Here is a 16686-nt window from a genome sequence, read left to right as displayed (position 1 = left end):
TGTTTAATAGTTATCCAAAAGACGCTGCGAAAATGACCAGAATTTTCATTATGGGTTTTGCTCTGACGAGATCAGCAAGGTAGTGGTTTCATTTGTGGCAATGTGTAATGAGCACGACCTTATAAAAATGAGCGCGGCCTTAAAAGAATAGCATGTTTTTTTATTAATACAATAGGCAAATAATGTTGACTTAGGATAATGCAGACAACAAATTGTAAAAATTAGAATACCAGATATTTAAACGATACAAAAAGTGTTTAACCCAATCACATTATTGAATCATCAGCATGAGGTCAATCGTTTTTTTACCCCTAGTGTTTTAATTAACTTTTCACAAACATACGCACTCTAAAAAAACTCACAATTCAAGTAACGTCACATTTAAACTCTTTATTGAAGTGTTTTTTTCTCAGAAGTTACAATAAAAGTGGGTTCCTACCTCTAACCATGAAACTGTCACTACAAGTTTACATTACATCAGAATCCACACGCTAGCTCAACGAATGCCACTTTCTTTTTCGTATCTCGTGGCCTAGCCTTGCCTGTGGCCCGATGATAAAAAAGAATAAAAAATTATAATACAAAAACAAAAAAAACTATGCTTGAGTCTGTCTTGCGCGCTTATGCCAGAAAATAAATACAATGAAGGGTGATCTATAATTAAATGGTTCGCGACTGAAATGAATGTAAACTGGGGGCGGGGTGGAGGTTGCTTCCGATACATTAATTTTCACCTCTAGCAGTTTCCGCAACAATTAATCGATTTCATAACTGTAGCTGCATGAGCTTTTAAATACGCAAGTTTCAATACTCAAAAAGGTGGTCACAGCGTAGAAAACACGTCAGCATAATTGCCCAAAAAATGCTTGCCGACTGAAACGCGACAAGATCTCTTCGTCACCCAATTTTGGAAAAATAACATAACAATGATAAAATAATAATCGCAAAAAACCAAACGGCTGCCGGAATTTTATTTATGATTCCCCCCCCCCCCGTATCAATCGATTAATTGGTGCCATCAAATAAAGAGTCTTCCACCGATCTTCAAAAGGGGAATTTAGCGCGAGTGTGATCGAAACTAGCTAGGGGCTTTAGCTAACACAGGGCCCTTTCACTGAAGAGCAAGAACAGCAAAGTTCTGGTGTTCTCCATCAGGACACCTGCAAAGAGAGAAGACTCAAGACAAGGTAAGAGACGGCAAATCATCTCACAACCAGCCTGTGTGCAGCACAACGCTTTCAACAAACTAGAAAAAAATCCACGAAATGGTGTACATGTCATTATCTTAACATTGTTGATCTTGTTAACTTTACAATTTTTTGTTTTTTTTTAAATAATTAGTAACAAAAACCCCAACATTGCCCCACGAAAAATTCACTTTGTATTTTTTTTCTTTTCTTCCTTTTCTCTTCTCTTTTTTTCCTTTTTTTTCTTTTTTTTTGTGTTTGGCTTTTTTGTTTTTTGTTTTTAAATCCATCTTAGTAAGGTGAAAACCATGTGCTCGCTCTACCCCGGCCCCTAAAAAAAGAGAGAGTTACAAGAGACAGGTCATGACAAAAATCACAGAGGGGGAGTGAACGCAATAAAAAAACAAGACCCAAAAAATAGTAACAACTCTCAAGCAACATCAATGGCACTAACATCCACCACGCCAACGTCACAAAGGACACTCGCGTGCGCAATATTCATTCACGCTCCCTAGGGTTGTTAATTTTGGTTTTAGCACGTTAATTACATGCAAAACAATACAAATATACATTGCCAATAATCTGTATTATTATGAAGTTTAGTCAAACACGTAAGGCTTTCATCCAGCAGTGGATTGACAAAAGGGCTGTGTTTTTGGTAATGCTTTGTCATGTGACCAAGCACCTTTCATTATACGGTGTTGATTAAACTTTTGCAAGGCAATCTGTTACTGTTAGTTAATGGAAGCAATCATTTTTGGAAACAATTAACAACCCTAATCCTTTCAAGCCATCTAAATTGTCCAACTTGCAACGTGAGTGCGGATGAGTAGTTGAAAAGTATAAATCATTGTATCCTCTGTAAACAGAGACTTTGTTGATGACAAAATAAAAATTTTGAAATCAGCAACGCACACAAACTATTAAGCAACGTTGCACATGTATAAATAATTGGTGAATGATTGCATCCCTTCAAATGGAAAACAGCAAGCCAACAGTGGTGGCATAAAATGGCACCATACACAGGAATGCGGCATATCCACCTAATGTCTAGAGACACGAATGGAGACAGGCTATACCCGATTGAAACACTTTGGTTTAGGAGTGATGGTCTGGCCAATAATAATGTCCCCTTTTAGCTAAACATGTTATAGCAGATGATACTGTTAGCACGCATCTATTTAGGTCAACACAGAAGAATAGTGGACAGCACCCCACCCAAGCTCCCTTTACAAACTGCTGATGACCACTCAGCAAGCACTAAATTTAGGCTGAGTTGACCTCGAGAAAGGCCAGCTAACAATCCCAAGAACTTAAATTGCCAGATGTCAAACCCAAGTTTCTGGGATATTAATGCAGTCAACCTTGCACAACACTGCCACTCCTCATGCACAATTACTTTCCAAAACCCCAAATTCGTGCCCTGGAAATAGAAAAACTTCAAAAACCTATGTCTGCGGATCTGCTAAAAAAAGGTATATGCCTAACATAGCCTATGTATAATGTATCATTAAGAATAAAAGATAACTTCTAAATTCGAAACTAACACTATCTTCAAAAGGACAATTATATACCATTCAAGATAGTATTACACTCTTAATGGCCAGCATTAAACACTTCTGTGTGGTCCATAGAGTACCAAAGTATATTTTTATTGAATTAAAAGCATAAAAAGCTAGTTTATCACAATATCTCTCCCCACAATTGCCACGAGTATGTGAATTTAGATAGAACGTGACAGCCCACAGGTAACAAGAGACGTTTTCATAAAAGCCTCACAAATTAACAGATCTCCAAGTAAACAAACTAAACTATCCCAAAGAAATAAAGACCATGAGATTGTGGAGATATTAGTGACTCGCTAAGTGTTCAAATTACACACACAACTGCAATACAGAAAACTTGGCAAAATAGCCTAAATCAACAGCACACAGTGCAGACATTTAAACACGCTCCAACCTTCACAGTTTTACAGCTGTGGTCAAGTGCCTTGGCTTTAATTTCATAAATGGGAGTGGAATGAAAAAAATTCAGTATGTTTTACCCGAGGCTCCATTTCGTAAACATCATTCAGCACTTATGACTGAGAACAATTCTGGTGTCAGGCAGATGCAAAAGCGTTGACATTTCTAACAAGTGTTGATAAAACACATGGTGGTCAGAATCCCACAAGAATTGCATATGAGTTGCCATGATCTCCGTAAACGACTCTAGCGACCCAGCCTTCAGGTGCGGAATGCCAAAAGTCTCCACATGGAATTGCAGCTCAAGCATTAAAAAAATAGCTGGAGGTGGGAGGCAGGATCACTTCAGATATCAAATCCCACCGATGTTAGCCATGACCTGGAACTGAACTCAGGATAAATTCAGTTGCAATTGGGTGTTAACTGCGGTTGAGAAACAGTTTGCCAGATTTATAGTGCAGTTCGTCAGCCACTAACCACTGCTTTAAAATACCAATGGAATATTCCCCCTTTTTGGAAGAGCCATTGTCCTACACTGTAATTTTCTTTAATTCAGGACAATGATTTTTACTTTGGAATTAAAATTTTATTCCAAAATTAATTCCCACTGTGCTGTTAGAATCGTTCTGGGACGAAGACATTTCCACATGAAACTCTCACAGTGAGCAGTGACGTGTCACCTTGCGTCAGACAATGGGCCCCCAAAAGACAACGGCACAGAACTACTTCTGAAGTCACTTCGATAGCCACTTATCCACACAAAAGAAGCCACAAGGCGGTGTTAACAAAGGCCGTGGGTAAGGCGTTTTATTCCCTCTCTGCAAACCAATGTATGATAAATTGACTGCGATCAAATTACATTATTTCATTCACAAGGCATGTCTACATTGACCAACGTGAAGTATGGTTTAAATATCCATCACAGCCAGCAAGGCGTGGGGGGAGGCCTTCATCCAGCAGTGGACTGACAAAAACAAGCTGTACATGTAAAAGGGATGAATCGATTTCTCTCCCATCCAGATTTGTTTAACTGCCATGATTCGAGAACACCAATTGATTCGAGAATAGATTATTATTTTAATCTTATTTTTTCCATCTTATCTACTGTTTCGATTGAACTGTCTGGGTTTGATGAGACCATAATGTATTTTTTTATCAATGCCCACAAGTCTAAAATAATCCATTCATACGCACACAATTCATCGCGCGAATTGTGAGAATAAAATCTAATGAAATTCACCAACCTTTACATTCCAAGCGATTACAGTAGCATCCACCACGAAAGTTAAAGTTCCGTAAACAAACTCTGATTATGGCTTGCACGATAAACTTTGGCCTACCAAGCACGGTGACAATGCACAACAGCCCATACCGGCTGAGACCTTTGATTGGACACGGGGATGGTGTGTGTGCGTGCGTTTCACCGGTGCAGCAGGTCCCCTACCTGAAAGCTCGTCCTCGCGGGCGAGAAATATACCCGCCACCGCCACCACCGTAGAAGCGGCTGCCGCCACCCCGCGGCGCGAACCCGGCACGTCCTCCCCGACCGCCTCGGAACCGCGGGAAGCCCCGATCTGTGCTGCTGATGCCAGGTCGGTTGGTGCGCTTGGGCAGGACCTGTGGTGGGTGAAGAGAAGCAAAAAGGAACCCGAGTGGTTATTACGGCAGTGCCACAGGTGCGGACCTAAACAGCTATTATGTTTCAGGGTCACAATAAAATGAAAGAATCAATTCCATTTCATCCAATTCATTCTGACTCACCGTTTCATATATCCATATGGCAGGAATTGTATACATCTTGCTCACATTTAAATCAAGTCTTACCATTCAATACATGCATAATTCGAAAAAAATTAAGCATTACATGATTAACTGATATCACTCAAAAGATGGACATGGTATGGTCATGCAATGAAGCAAAAATTAGAGTAAAAATACATTGCTGTGCTGTACTTTCTCCCTCTATTCCCCAGCTTCACCAACCTGCACCAATCGGCATGGTGAAATTATGATCAAATAACCCCCATTGGCTCTGTATGGTGTGGGGAGGCCCTCATCCAATGGAGGATTACCACAAGGGCTGTAAGTGTGTGAGAAATTAACAGGTCCCATGAGGCATTGTGGTCTTCCAAAGCTGACCACAAAGGGCAAAGTGGCCTGGTAGAATCATACACAGCGTGCGTGTTTAAAACCCCCTCACCTTTATCTGTCTGCCACGGAAGAGAGAATCATCGAGCGCCATGGCTGTACGAATTGACTCTTTCTCCGAGAACTCAATGTACGCAAACCTGCGGGGAGCACACAGTAATTACTTCACTGACCAACACATTTCATTCACTTTGTTTTTAAGTTCTGAAGGTTGTACCATGGGCTAGTAAAAGCATTCATTAAGGTGAAATGGTAAAGTCACATCATAATAAGGTCCCGTAAATGCAATATCTCGCAGTAGGGGGCGAGGTCACTTGCACGTCTCCCCCCATTTGTGCATCTTAAGATGAGATCGCATTTATTTGGGTGTCGATGTGCAAGTCTGTATTCTTGCAGTATTTGAGGCAAGGGTTGGCCAGAAAATGGCAGTGTAGCAAATTAATCCTTGAATCTATCTGCCCAATGTATGCATGGGTACTCCAGGTTCCTCCCACACGTATATGAATCAGATTGTCCAATTAACCCAGTTCAGGATTCTGCTAAAAACTAGGATAAAGGGCATTAATGTTTTATTAATTCAAAAACAAAAAAGTAAGCAGGCTTGGGGAGGACGTTACAAGAATGATAGGTTAGCATTGAAAGGAGGAAATGTGCCTGACAATGTCCACCACAGACCTAAAGCAATAACATTAACTAGTGTACAGGTTTTGACGGTGATAATGAAATACAAACAGTGGTCCGTGTTCAAACAAGTCTTGTGTGGTAATATAAATGTCTCGTGGTGGTTGTGGTGCGAGGCTCGGCGTACCCTTTGGGGTGTCCAGTGAACTTGTCGCACAGGATGGTGACACGGTTCACGGAGCCACAGCCGTGGAAGTGCGCCTCCAACTCCTCTGCTGTGGCATGGTAATCCACCTGGGAGGTCCGGACGGTGTAGGGCGGCATACATTGTCAACCTCACCACACGGACAACGACAGGTGATCCACTAATAATACAGGGGTCGGCAACCTTTCAAAGAAGGAGCCACGAACCCATTGTGTCGTAAAAGCAGGGACCACCTGTACTACATGTTACAGTGTAAAGGATTTAATAAAGTAAATTCAGTTTTGGCAAGGGACAGCCTAAGAGCAGCATGCAGCTCCGGACGCGCAGGTTGTAGACCCCTGCATTAATAAATTAAAGGAATGCATTAGCAAGTGATGAAGCACATATTACAAAAGTCTGCACGATAGCGGTTAATGCTGATTTGAATGGAAAGATATACAAGTCTACAAGTTTGGGGAAAAGGAATTGTCAGAAAAAACATAACCAACTCATATTTGGATATTGCATTCAAAACTGCGATGCCCTAACCACTGATGAAGATATGAATGGTTCTGAGTAAATACATTAAATTTTTTGCCATGAATTCATTTTGAGTAGCAAAAAACTGAGCCAAAGATGGCTATATTGGCAGGAAGAGTATTAATACATTTGATTTAAGCCAAATTATTTGTGTCAAGTAAACTATTTGATGAGATACTCTTTGGTTCTATTCAGTAAAGTCACGTAGGTAAAAAATAAAACAAAAATCACGTTTCGGCCACAACACAAGCGGCCTTCATCAGGTGAAGGGACCAAATTGTCCAGCGGACAGCGTTGGAGTGAAGAAAGCCAAGCGCTGATCGCCTCCTTTTAAGCTGTGAGGGGGTAAACAGTAAACGCCTTGACAAAGGAAATTAGCATAAAACGTACTACCGACAGAACTTGGAATTAGCATAAGATGATAATACACCACCTTGGAAGTTTGGAGTGCCACGACTAGAATAAATATACTGTACCATTGAAAATTAGTTTAATGTTTGGTTCGATTTATAACATCTTTCCAATGGTTGCTTAATTTGAAACCATCTTCTCAGTTGAAAGTGTGTAAATCTGAATTGCCTCGTGGACAAATCTCTGATGATAACCTGTCGGTTTGCAAAGGACCTTGGTATCGGAGAAAATTATATCGTGGTCACCCACAGCGTTGTAACAATGATCAGCTACGGCAGAAGAATTCGTTCTGCCGTGTTTCAAATCTGATTTGTGCTCGCGAATTCGGTCAGAGACATGTCGTTTCGTCTCCCCGATATAGCAATCACCACAAGTGCAGCTCAATTTGTAAAGCCCGGGGTACTGTAAGTCAGGAATGACATCCTTCATGGATGGTTTCAAATTAAGCAACCATTGGAAAGATGTTCTAAATCGAACCAAACATTAAACTAATTTTCAATGGTAGAGTATATTTATTCTAGTAGTGGCACTCCAAACTTCCAAGGTGGTGTATTATCATCTTATGCTAATTCCTAGCTCTGTCAGTAGTACGTTTTATGCTAATTTCCTTTGTCAAGGCGTTTACTGTTTACCCCCTCACAGCTTAAAAGGAGGCGACCAGCGCTTGGCTTTCTTCACTCCAACGCTGTCCGCTGGACAGTTTGGTCCCTTCACCTGATGAAGGCCGCTTGTGTTGTGGCCGAAACGTCGTGATTTTTGTTGTTTTATTTTTTTACCTACGTGACTTTACCGAATAGAACCAAAGAGTATGGATCCTTGCAGTCACGAAAGCTTCAAATCTAGTATTTGATGAGAATTAACCACTAAAACATGTATCATATTTAAATTTTGATTTAAAGCTTTCGTGACCGCAGGGATTCATAATCTTGGTTCTTTCTGTAAAGTAATACTCACCTGACACTTTAATAAATATATAAATCTAGAAGTGTCTCCTTACTCATTTTAGTTGCCATCCCTGAATAACATAAATGGCAGGGCCTCTTTCCGTGTAGTCACAAAATACCGTTTCAAAAACCCTCCAATATGGAAAAAACAAATGTGGGCAATGGCTATTGATTAAAACTGCCAAAAAATAAGCCCAAGTGTCCACATGGTCAAACAAGCATTAGGGTGATGCTCATCTTCATTGGTAGAAATTCCACATTTCCATGGTGGGTACCAGTCTCGACAGGATGCCCTCTGTTGAGCGTCTAAATGAGAACGCGCCTCAAGCTGCCACACAGAAACGGTGGGCGCATTTATTTTATATTCACTGTTGCCTCGTGATCAGAATTAATACTTCACATCAACTGTCATCAGTCGAACGAGATTCCATAAGTTGATCATCATCTCACGAGGCAACATGTATTTTACTGGAAAATACGAACTGAAAACTGTAATTTGACAAAGACCATTCAAATGAGCTACTGCTGCACTGTGGCAAAGCACTTCACTCACAAGCAGAAGACAAAGTCAATTCTGGCTACACTGGATGGTAAGATCAGACAACCATTAATTTAAGCCAAGTGTTTTTTTGCCAGCCAACACTTGGATGAGAATTCACAATAAAAAATATTATTCTGCACCGCTAAATTGGCAAAAAAAAGGTTTCCAAACAATCATCAGTGTTTAATAAAGAAACTTAATAAAGAAACTCAAACATCCATAAATCTATATGAATCCTAGTAAGGGCCCATTCAGAAGGGAGTAAAAGGGTCTCCTTGCTCAAACAAGCAATGAACAATTTGCTTATTTTAGTTGTCAGCCCTTAACGACCTACAATGGAAAGGGAAGTATCAATCAGAGAACCAATTTGCAAGCTTCTTAATGTGAACCACTAGCGACGTCCCACAAAACGGTATTCTCTTGACCCCATAAAGACGATGGGCTATGTCGACCCAGCCGAGAATTTGAGCTCACAACCGCCAGATTGCGAGTAAAAGTGCTGTCGCTAAACTTTAAAATCGAATTTTACCATGGTTGATATCCCTACTCAAATCTGCTTAGTAATTTGGGCCTTTGCAGAGCAACTCGGATGAGGGAAAAAAAAAAATCGCAAATGGTGCTGGCTCAGAGCTGACGTGGCCTCCTAGCACCTGCATTATTGATGTTATTGACAGCTGCACGTCTACTCAGAACCTCCAGGCTGTCTCCCCGGAAATAATCTGTTAAAAGGAAAGTCATGGAGACCCACGTACGTTTCCCACATAGATGGACCGTGCATCTGCCTCCATCTTCTCTTCAAAAGACATGATCATGGGTCCCGCTGAGGAGAGGAGAGGCTGAGAGTGAGAAGCAGCACAAGCAGACTACGTAGCCACTCGGTCATATTCATGAGCACCTTTGGGCAAAGTCATTTTTACATAAACCCACATTCTCAGTAAAAAAATATAAGCAGGACTACGTTTTATGTCTTTACAAAGTAATTTTTTATGACAAGCTAAAAATGCATTTTCCTATCTCTGGCATTGTTCCTCGTGATCAGAAATATGAATTATCATCATCTGTTTCAGTCGAACGAGATTCCAAAAGTTGATCATCACGTCACGAGGAAGCATGCATGTTCGAGTGAGAAGTATTCAAAACTACAATTTTAAAAATAACTTTACCATGCACTCAAAAGAGTCTCTCTGCTCAAGCGAGCACGTGGCAGAGTTAATCTCTACTGGCGTGACAAGCAAGATGAGAGACAGTGGTCTAAATGCCACATTCTTATGGAAGATGTTAGTCTATCCAACAACCACTACTGGACTAGTTAACTACAGCAGGAGCGACCATTAGATTAATCTAAATACTACAAATTCGAATTTGTCCAAGACCTTTCAAATTTGTATTGACAATTACAGTTGATAGTTTCGGAGTGTGACTGGGGCTGACGTTAATACTGCATGTGAATTAAACCGGTACCTGCAGGGGGGCTGAGGTTCATCTGTTTCTCCACTTCATTCTGCATAGCCTTCAGCTTCTCAGCCTCCTCCTCCATCTCGCGTACTCGTGCCTTAATCGCTTCCAGCTCCTACATACACACACCCGGACGCACGCATACACACACACAGCAACACAAAAAGCACACCCACACACACGCAAACACAAGGCGCAGGCACAAACACTCCCACTGGTTACGCACGTGCACCCATGTCGCCTTCCGGACCGAAGGAGACAATGGTCAATGTATATATATTTTTTATGCTTCCGACAATTTCTTGACGCATATGAAAATCTGTCACAACAGTTCAACGATATATACAGACTATGGCCAATCATGAGAGATTCCTCGAGCCATCAGCTCTAAGCTAGAAGAGCAATGAGCCTAGGATGCAAGGCACAATCGACTGTCGTATAAGCAAGGGCCAAAAAAATTGCTTTTACAAGCACATTACGCACTGTGCCGCATCTCAGGATGTATTTGCACCGTCACTTTAAAGACACAATACAGATGTCAAGTTCTGCCAGGAGCAATGTAAAAAGAGTAAAATAGAAATAAACATATTTTAATAGTTTTGAGACCATTGGCATTTGAAATGCTACATTCAAGCCAAATGACATTTACCTGTTATTTAATTAGATTGTTCGTCTTAACTTTCAGTCCTTTGCCATTTCTCACTTTAGAACCTTCAGAACATGTGGTAAATGGTCACCTTCAAATTGGCCTGTTGCAATTGCAACAAAATCTGACATATCGTGACATTGTAATAAAATTCACCTACCTTAGCAAACATCCTATAAATAAATCACAAGAAAATGCTAGCTGTTTTAAAAAAAATGGGCTCTGCAAGCAGCGTGTAAAGTTTAAGTCAAGAGCCATTATATAAATGGTTTTATTTTCTGACAATATTTGCAGATAACAAAACTGGCAGAAAACAGTTGCGTTTCAGCTGCCTTTCCTGCCAAGCATCAGTACAAGCTTAGTTTCCATCAATGTGTAATTAGCTCCGGAATGCGAGCAGGTGGAGAAATTTATGTTATTTTAAACAGAGACTGAGAAGCAAAATAATTAGATTTTTTTGTTTAAAAGTACACGTCAAACCAGCAATACTGCCACGTCGTTAAACCCAGCCTCCAGCAACTAAGTTTCAATATACAAACCAGCTACGTATTTGTGAATTACTTATTAATACGAGACAATTGGGAACTTTAAGAGTTGTTGAAAAACTTGCATGTCCAACATTGATTTGGCCAGGTGAAATAAATTCCTTCAAGAGCAGAAAGGCCTCATTCCTGGCACCTTTGACCCAAGGCTTGAGGCATGATCAGCAGCAGCAGCCAGCTCAATCAATCGCTTCTCCACGCCAGCAATGTATGCAGTGTTATGCAACATGAATGTACATTGAAAACGTTTGTGTGGACTTAAAATGTCTTGGCCATACCATTGTTCAACAAGGTGTGCTTGGTAGAAGTCTGACTCATTACTGAAGTCAGAATCGACTCTTTCAAGACTAGTTTAATGGCAATCCAACAACCATATGGTGCAGATACCAAAAGTATAAGAGTTGTTACTTTCTTTTTGCTAAACACCAGTTAAAGTGTCTCCATGCTCAACGAGTGTTGGGGAATGCTCATCTCCATCGGCAGTCCGGATTGTAGAATTCCAAAGTTTCCATGGTGGGAACCAGTCCATCCATATAGGATGCCCTCTTGATTTCACATTAAGTGGTTCATGATTGATATTATTTTTATTTATATAGCGTATGAGACAGCACTGCAAGCTCCTGCAAAAACGGTGAGCGTGTTTTCATTTATATTGACAATTGCCTCATGATCAGAAATCTTACTTCACATCAAGTGCCATCAGTCGAACGAGATTCCATAAGATCATCATCTCATGAGGAATCACCTATTGTAAAGCAAAAATATTAACTAAAAATTGCAATGCAACAAATGTCATTCAATTGGGCTACTGCTGTCACTGTAGCCAACCATGTCACATTGTAGCAAAGGGGTTGGCTCAAAGGCAGAAGGTTGCATGTTCAAATCTAGGGGTCGATTCACCCAATCACTGCAGCTGGTCGACAAGAGTACCACTTAGTGGGAATGCAAGAGAGGTTCTACGAATCAACTTGTGCCGTAACAGAAATGTGCCATTTTCACCACTGCCTCGGGACCGACAAAGAGATGTTTGAGCTTGGAGAGACACTTTGACTTGAATGTAATGACGTGTTCTGCGGAGAGGGGGCAGACAAGTTTGATTATTTATACCATCTTTACATGTTGTATGTTTTAAATGTTTCCATTCACTTTGCTCTAACACAACAATTTCGTAATAATGTATGTTGAGACCAATGGCTGGTAGTATATAAATGTAAGAGATGTTATCCCTGAATTATATTACAATTCACAACCCTGTACTAATTCACTGGTGAATGAATGTATCCAACGGTTGTATCGGTAATGGGGTTTATTGACCATAACTGAAGGTTAACCGTGGTAAGAAATTGAACGCAGGTCACCAGGTAACCAATGCGCCATGCCATCAGCTAAACCATAACCATCACTCTCAGAGAATCCTGTACAACCAGCCACAGGGCTTCTTGAATCATGGTGCAAAAAGTTAGCCATCTACACTAATGGGGAAGGCCCAATTCAAGTGAATAATATACAGCTCCCAGCGCCTGCCAATTACTCTTAGTAACCCTCAACCTTTCAAAAAGGGCACCCTTGCAAGAGAAGTGATGGCTCTTAAAGGACACCGACCACCTGAAGAACCAATATTGTAAAGTCATGAATCTCAACGGTTTCCCCAGTTGTAGAGGGTATACCAATTGAACCCGTGTGAATAAGAACTGAAGAGATAGCTAAGCCCAACATCCTTCTGCCCTCTTATGCATGGATTTTTAAAGACAAAGTATATCAAGTGATTTTATGAGAGCCTGAAAACGAGTTGGAATTTTTTTCATTATTTCACAGCAGCCAAATAAACAGTGGTTAACAGCAGTTAACACCGTGGGCATGATGCAATGAGTGGATTACCACAGAAAATGACAATTGAAAAGCGTTAACGAATATCAGTGATGTCTTAAAACTACTTACAAAAAATTTACTTAATGCAATTAATATCAATATGAATCACTCGGTTAAATAAGAGTCAATGCAGTGAGAAAACTGGACAAATATTATATGAATGGGGTCTCGCATCACTAAAGGAGAACATGACCAGATTCAGAATATTTATCCTGGAAAAATCAAGACGAGCTGCGAAGGCTCTCACAAACGTCCATTAATGTATCCGAATCGTGCCTTGACGGTTCAATAAAAGCGGCAAAGCTCATGCACACGTATGGTACCGACACGTACATGAACAGATTTAAGTGAATCAGGCAACGACTAGTGCCGCATATTGGATCGCTACACAATGCACAAACGTGTACTCACTGTACAAACACGTACACGCCGAGGTGTATGTACGCACAAGACAAAGATCATTTTATAGCCAGGAAAACAATGGGAGCAAGACCTGTTCAGTGGGCAACTGCTAGATCATCGCTAAAGTACATAAACGTGTGCACATACAAATACATGCGTACATAAATATGTAGGCGCAACCACACGTACACACGCGCACACGCGCATACTAATTACACAAATCACATTCCTTATATCCCACACTGGTCTCCCTAATCAATCATTCGCTCGCAGACGAAAGTCCTGTTGATGCGCATCTGTTTCCATTATGTTAAATGACGACTTGGCTTTTCGGTCCCGTAATTTTTCATCTTTCACGCATTTTCTGCCTTTGGCGCCCCTTAAGTTCATTCATTCTCTGCACGAGCCCCGGATCCATTGTTCAACATTCAAACCACACACACCTTGCGCGACGCTCAGCGACAAGCCGCCTAGTTAACAGTAGATTACAACAAAGCAATTATGTACACAGGATAAATAAACGCGATTAAAATAGTAAATTTAGAATCGCACGAGGCGTCGGCCTACACGTCACGCGCGCACAGAGAAGCCTGCCCTCCGCCTAGGCGAGGGGCCTACTTTAGTAGCGCAAGGGAGGTGAATGCGCGCCAAAAAATAATCCCCTCGTCCATTTCTTCCGCTCGCCTGCAACTTTTTTTCCCTTTGAAAACTCACGGGGTCTTCTACGGTCGAGTCGTCCACTCCATCGGTCGCGCCATCGGTCGAGTCGTCCATCACGGGCTGGCTCTCACCCTCCTCGTGCCCGTACAGGGACTCTTCACCACCGTTGTCGTAATCTGCGTCCGCCATGGTGGCGTCTCTGCAGTCCGCGGCGCCCGACCCGGCGCTCCGTCTCCGCGCTCCGCGAGCGAGATGGGGCACGCCGCGCGAAAAGAACGCTCGCGCTGCACGGCGGAGCGCTTCGCGAGAGCCGCAGCCGGGGTTTCGGGGGCGGACGAGGCAGAGAAGCGCGCGGATGCGAGGGGATTTGCCGCACTTCTGCTCTTCCCTCAGCGGGGCCCGGAGCACCGGGTAGCCTGGGACCGTGATGACGTCACGAGAGGGGCGTGGTTACCTTTGTACGACGTCACGCGAACGATTAGGAATATTCGTGGTGGCGCGTGACGTCAACCCCCCTCGCGGATTTGTGAACACGTCATATAGAGACTGGTTACATGATGTCACGCAGGTTTGGAGAATTTGTATGCGAGAAGTCGTCTCTTACCTATATGTAAAGTGATATTCATTTTTAAACTGGCGACAGGGCTTTAAAAATACAAAGCAAAAAAAGTAAATCAGCCACTGTCTATCCACTGCTGTATGAAGGCCTCCCCATGCTGTGACCATCACACGGTCCAGTGCTCCTATCATTCATCATCTCCTGCTGTGGACGTCCAATCTCGGACGTGCTCTGTGGCTGCAATTCAGTCACCAGGTTTTTCCATCAGATGCGTCCGCCATTGATGTTCATGATTGGTGTCTATTCCCTGAACCATATGTAAAACATTCCTAGCATTTTCTCCTTCATGCGTCTTAAGAACTTTGTTGGCTTTTTCTGGTAGGAACGAATTTGTGAACTGAGTGTACCAGCCTGCAATAGATTAATGTGTCCGTCCGTCCCCTTTCAATACTTTAACGAAGTGAAATCTCGTGCTGTTGGGGTGTAAAAATAAAATTGCGCAAAATTCCAATGTTCCTACCAGCCCACCCTGCAGGGACCTGTTTATTTTTTTTTATCCATGTATTTTTATCAATTGTCATATCTATTCATATCTATATAAGAGAACCAATCATAAAAAAACACAATCACCCAACACATTCGTGGACATTATTGTGGCTTTAAAATGAACATATATATCATAGTCGATGTTTCGGGCAACATCCCTTCATTGCAACATAATGGAACTAGCCTTTTGCCCGTCCAAGGACGGGTGTATTTCAGTAAATCTGAAACTTGCAAGCGGAAATTAGACCGCGACGTGATATTCATTGCATCAATTCGTGTGCAATTTGTAATGGCGCGGTGACACAGACCTATTTCATTTTAAGATGATAATCCCTTGTTCATCATAACATCCTTTTACTTCGATGTCTCAACAGCGTGACGGAGATCGCGTGGCGTGAGGGTTCTGCCTTTGTAAGTTGAAGCCGAGGAGGGGGCAGGAGGCGCCTCGACCCCCCCCCCCCCCATGTGGAGTGATGTCACCGGCTAATTATTATTATTAATGGGAGGGGGGGTGGTGTCCATTTGGAGACGTCACCTGTTCATGATTATTAATGAGGGGGGCTGGTCGACGTGGAGTGACGTCACGTGCGGGACACACAGACATTCTTGGCTCATTATAGTAGTAAATAATATCAGTATGGCCAAATAATTAGTTCAATTAAATGTTTAAGTTTTTTACGGGATTTATTCTATTGAGGAATAAAGATGTGAATCTGGATTTGAGGTTTTCGTGACTGCAGGGATCCATACTCTTTGGTTCTTTCGGTAAAGTCATGTAGTAGGTATAAAACAATATAATAAATTGTTTTATATCTACGTGACTTTACCGAAAGAACGAAAGAGTGAAGATGTGAATCTATACATAATTGTAGATTAGAACAATATGTAGTTGTGCATTGATGGTGGTTCTGCATCTCTTAATAATGGACATCAGTGATTGCACATAAAAGAAAAAAAGGTTTTTCGTCGTCAATATAGACAAAACCAAAACCAGTTTTTTTATTTTATCAGGTAAGGCTCACTGAGCTTTTTCGCCCTTTTTTCCAAAGCGACCTGGCCACAACTAATAGCTCAGCGAAGTGGCTTATCTTGAGGAAATTTATAGCAGCCAAATACTCCATAAGAGAGGTTTTTTTGGGTTAGATCGCGTAAATATATCAACGTGTCGTTAAAACCCGACATAGCCAAATAGTAAGTGTTGTCACGTAAACAGATTACAGAATATGCCAATTCGTCACTAGTACAGCACACCGGTGTGTTGGAGAACCAAGCCACAACATTTGCAATCTGAGTACGACGTTTCGCCAGTAATTACAACTAGCTTCATCAAGCGACAGCCAGATTTGTGGAGAAGTCTGTTTCGTTCCTTATATAGAGGCGTAGATGTGGTGACCACACTTCAGCGCTTTAGCATCACGTGGTGGGTGGTGGATTACTGAGGCAACGGACACGATGCATGTGCATGAT

General features: G+C 41.7%; 1 protein-coding gene across 3 annotated transcripts; it reads right to left on the bottom strand.

Moving 5' to 3' along the window:
• Window positions 1-375: 375 nt before the first annotated feature.
• PABPN1 (poly(A) binding protein nuclear 1) lies at window positions 376-14588 on the bottom strand. 3 transcript variants are annotated; one of them, XM_032970996.2, is made up of 7 exons: window positions 14169-14588; window positions 10002-10110; window positions 9293-9360; window positions 6108-6214; window positions 5352-5439; window positions 4596-4768; window positions 376-1518 (listed from the first exon to the last, which is right to left on the bottom strand). In XM_032970996.2, the coding sequence occupies exons 1-7, from the start codon at window positions 14301-14303 to the stop codon at window positions 1479-1481; spliced, it is 720 nt and encodes a 239-aa protein (XP_032826887.1). In that variant the 5' UTR covers window positions 14304-14588; the 3' UTR covers window positions 376-1478. The 3 variants fall into 3 exon arrangements, with proteins under 3 accessions (XP_032826887.1, XP_032826886.1, XP_075930213.1); XM_032970995.2 differs by having other exon boundaries at window positions 376-1160; window positions 14169-14587; XM_076074098.1 differs by lacking the exon at window positions 14169-14588 and adding an exon at window positions 13898-14146 and having other exon boundaries at window positions 376-1160.
• Between the last annotated feature and the right edge of the window lie 2098 nt (window positions 14589-16686).

Source organism: Petromyzon marinus, chromosome 45, assembly GCF_048934315.1.
Source record: "Petromyzon marinus isolate PM22_M1 ecotype Great Lakes invasive population chromosome 45, UKy_Petmar_22M1.pri1.0, whole genome shotgun sequence".
Taxonomy (NCBI): Eukaryota; Metazoa; Chordata; class Hyperoartia; order Petromyzontiformes; family Petromyzontidae; genus Petromyzon; species Petromyzon marinus.
This window is presented reverse-complemented; position numbering and strand designations above follow the sequence as displayed.

What these genes read in the sequence shown, in the direction of transcription:
- PABPN1 (XM_032970995.2), bottom strand. Translation starts at nt 14,303, where the DNA reads ATGGCGGACGCAGATTACGACAACGGTGGTGAAGAGTCCCTGTACGGG. An exon ending in GAACCTCAGCCCCCCTGCAG is followed by an intron (nt 9,361 to 10,001) that starts GTACCGGTTTAA and finishes TCCTCTCCTCAG; the next exon opens with CGGGACCCATGATCATGTCT. An exon ending in CCGCGAGGACGAGCTTTCAG is followed by an intron (nt 1,161 to 4,595) that starts GTAGGGGACCTG and finishes CTCTCTTTGCAG; the next exon opens with GTGTCCTGATGGAGAACACC.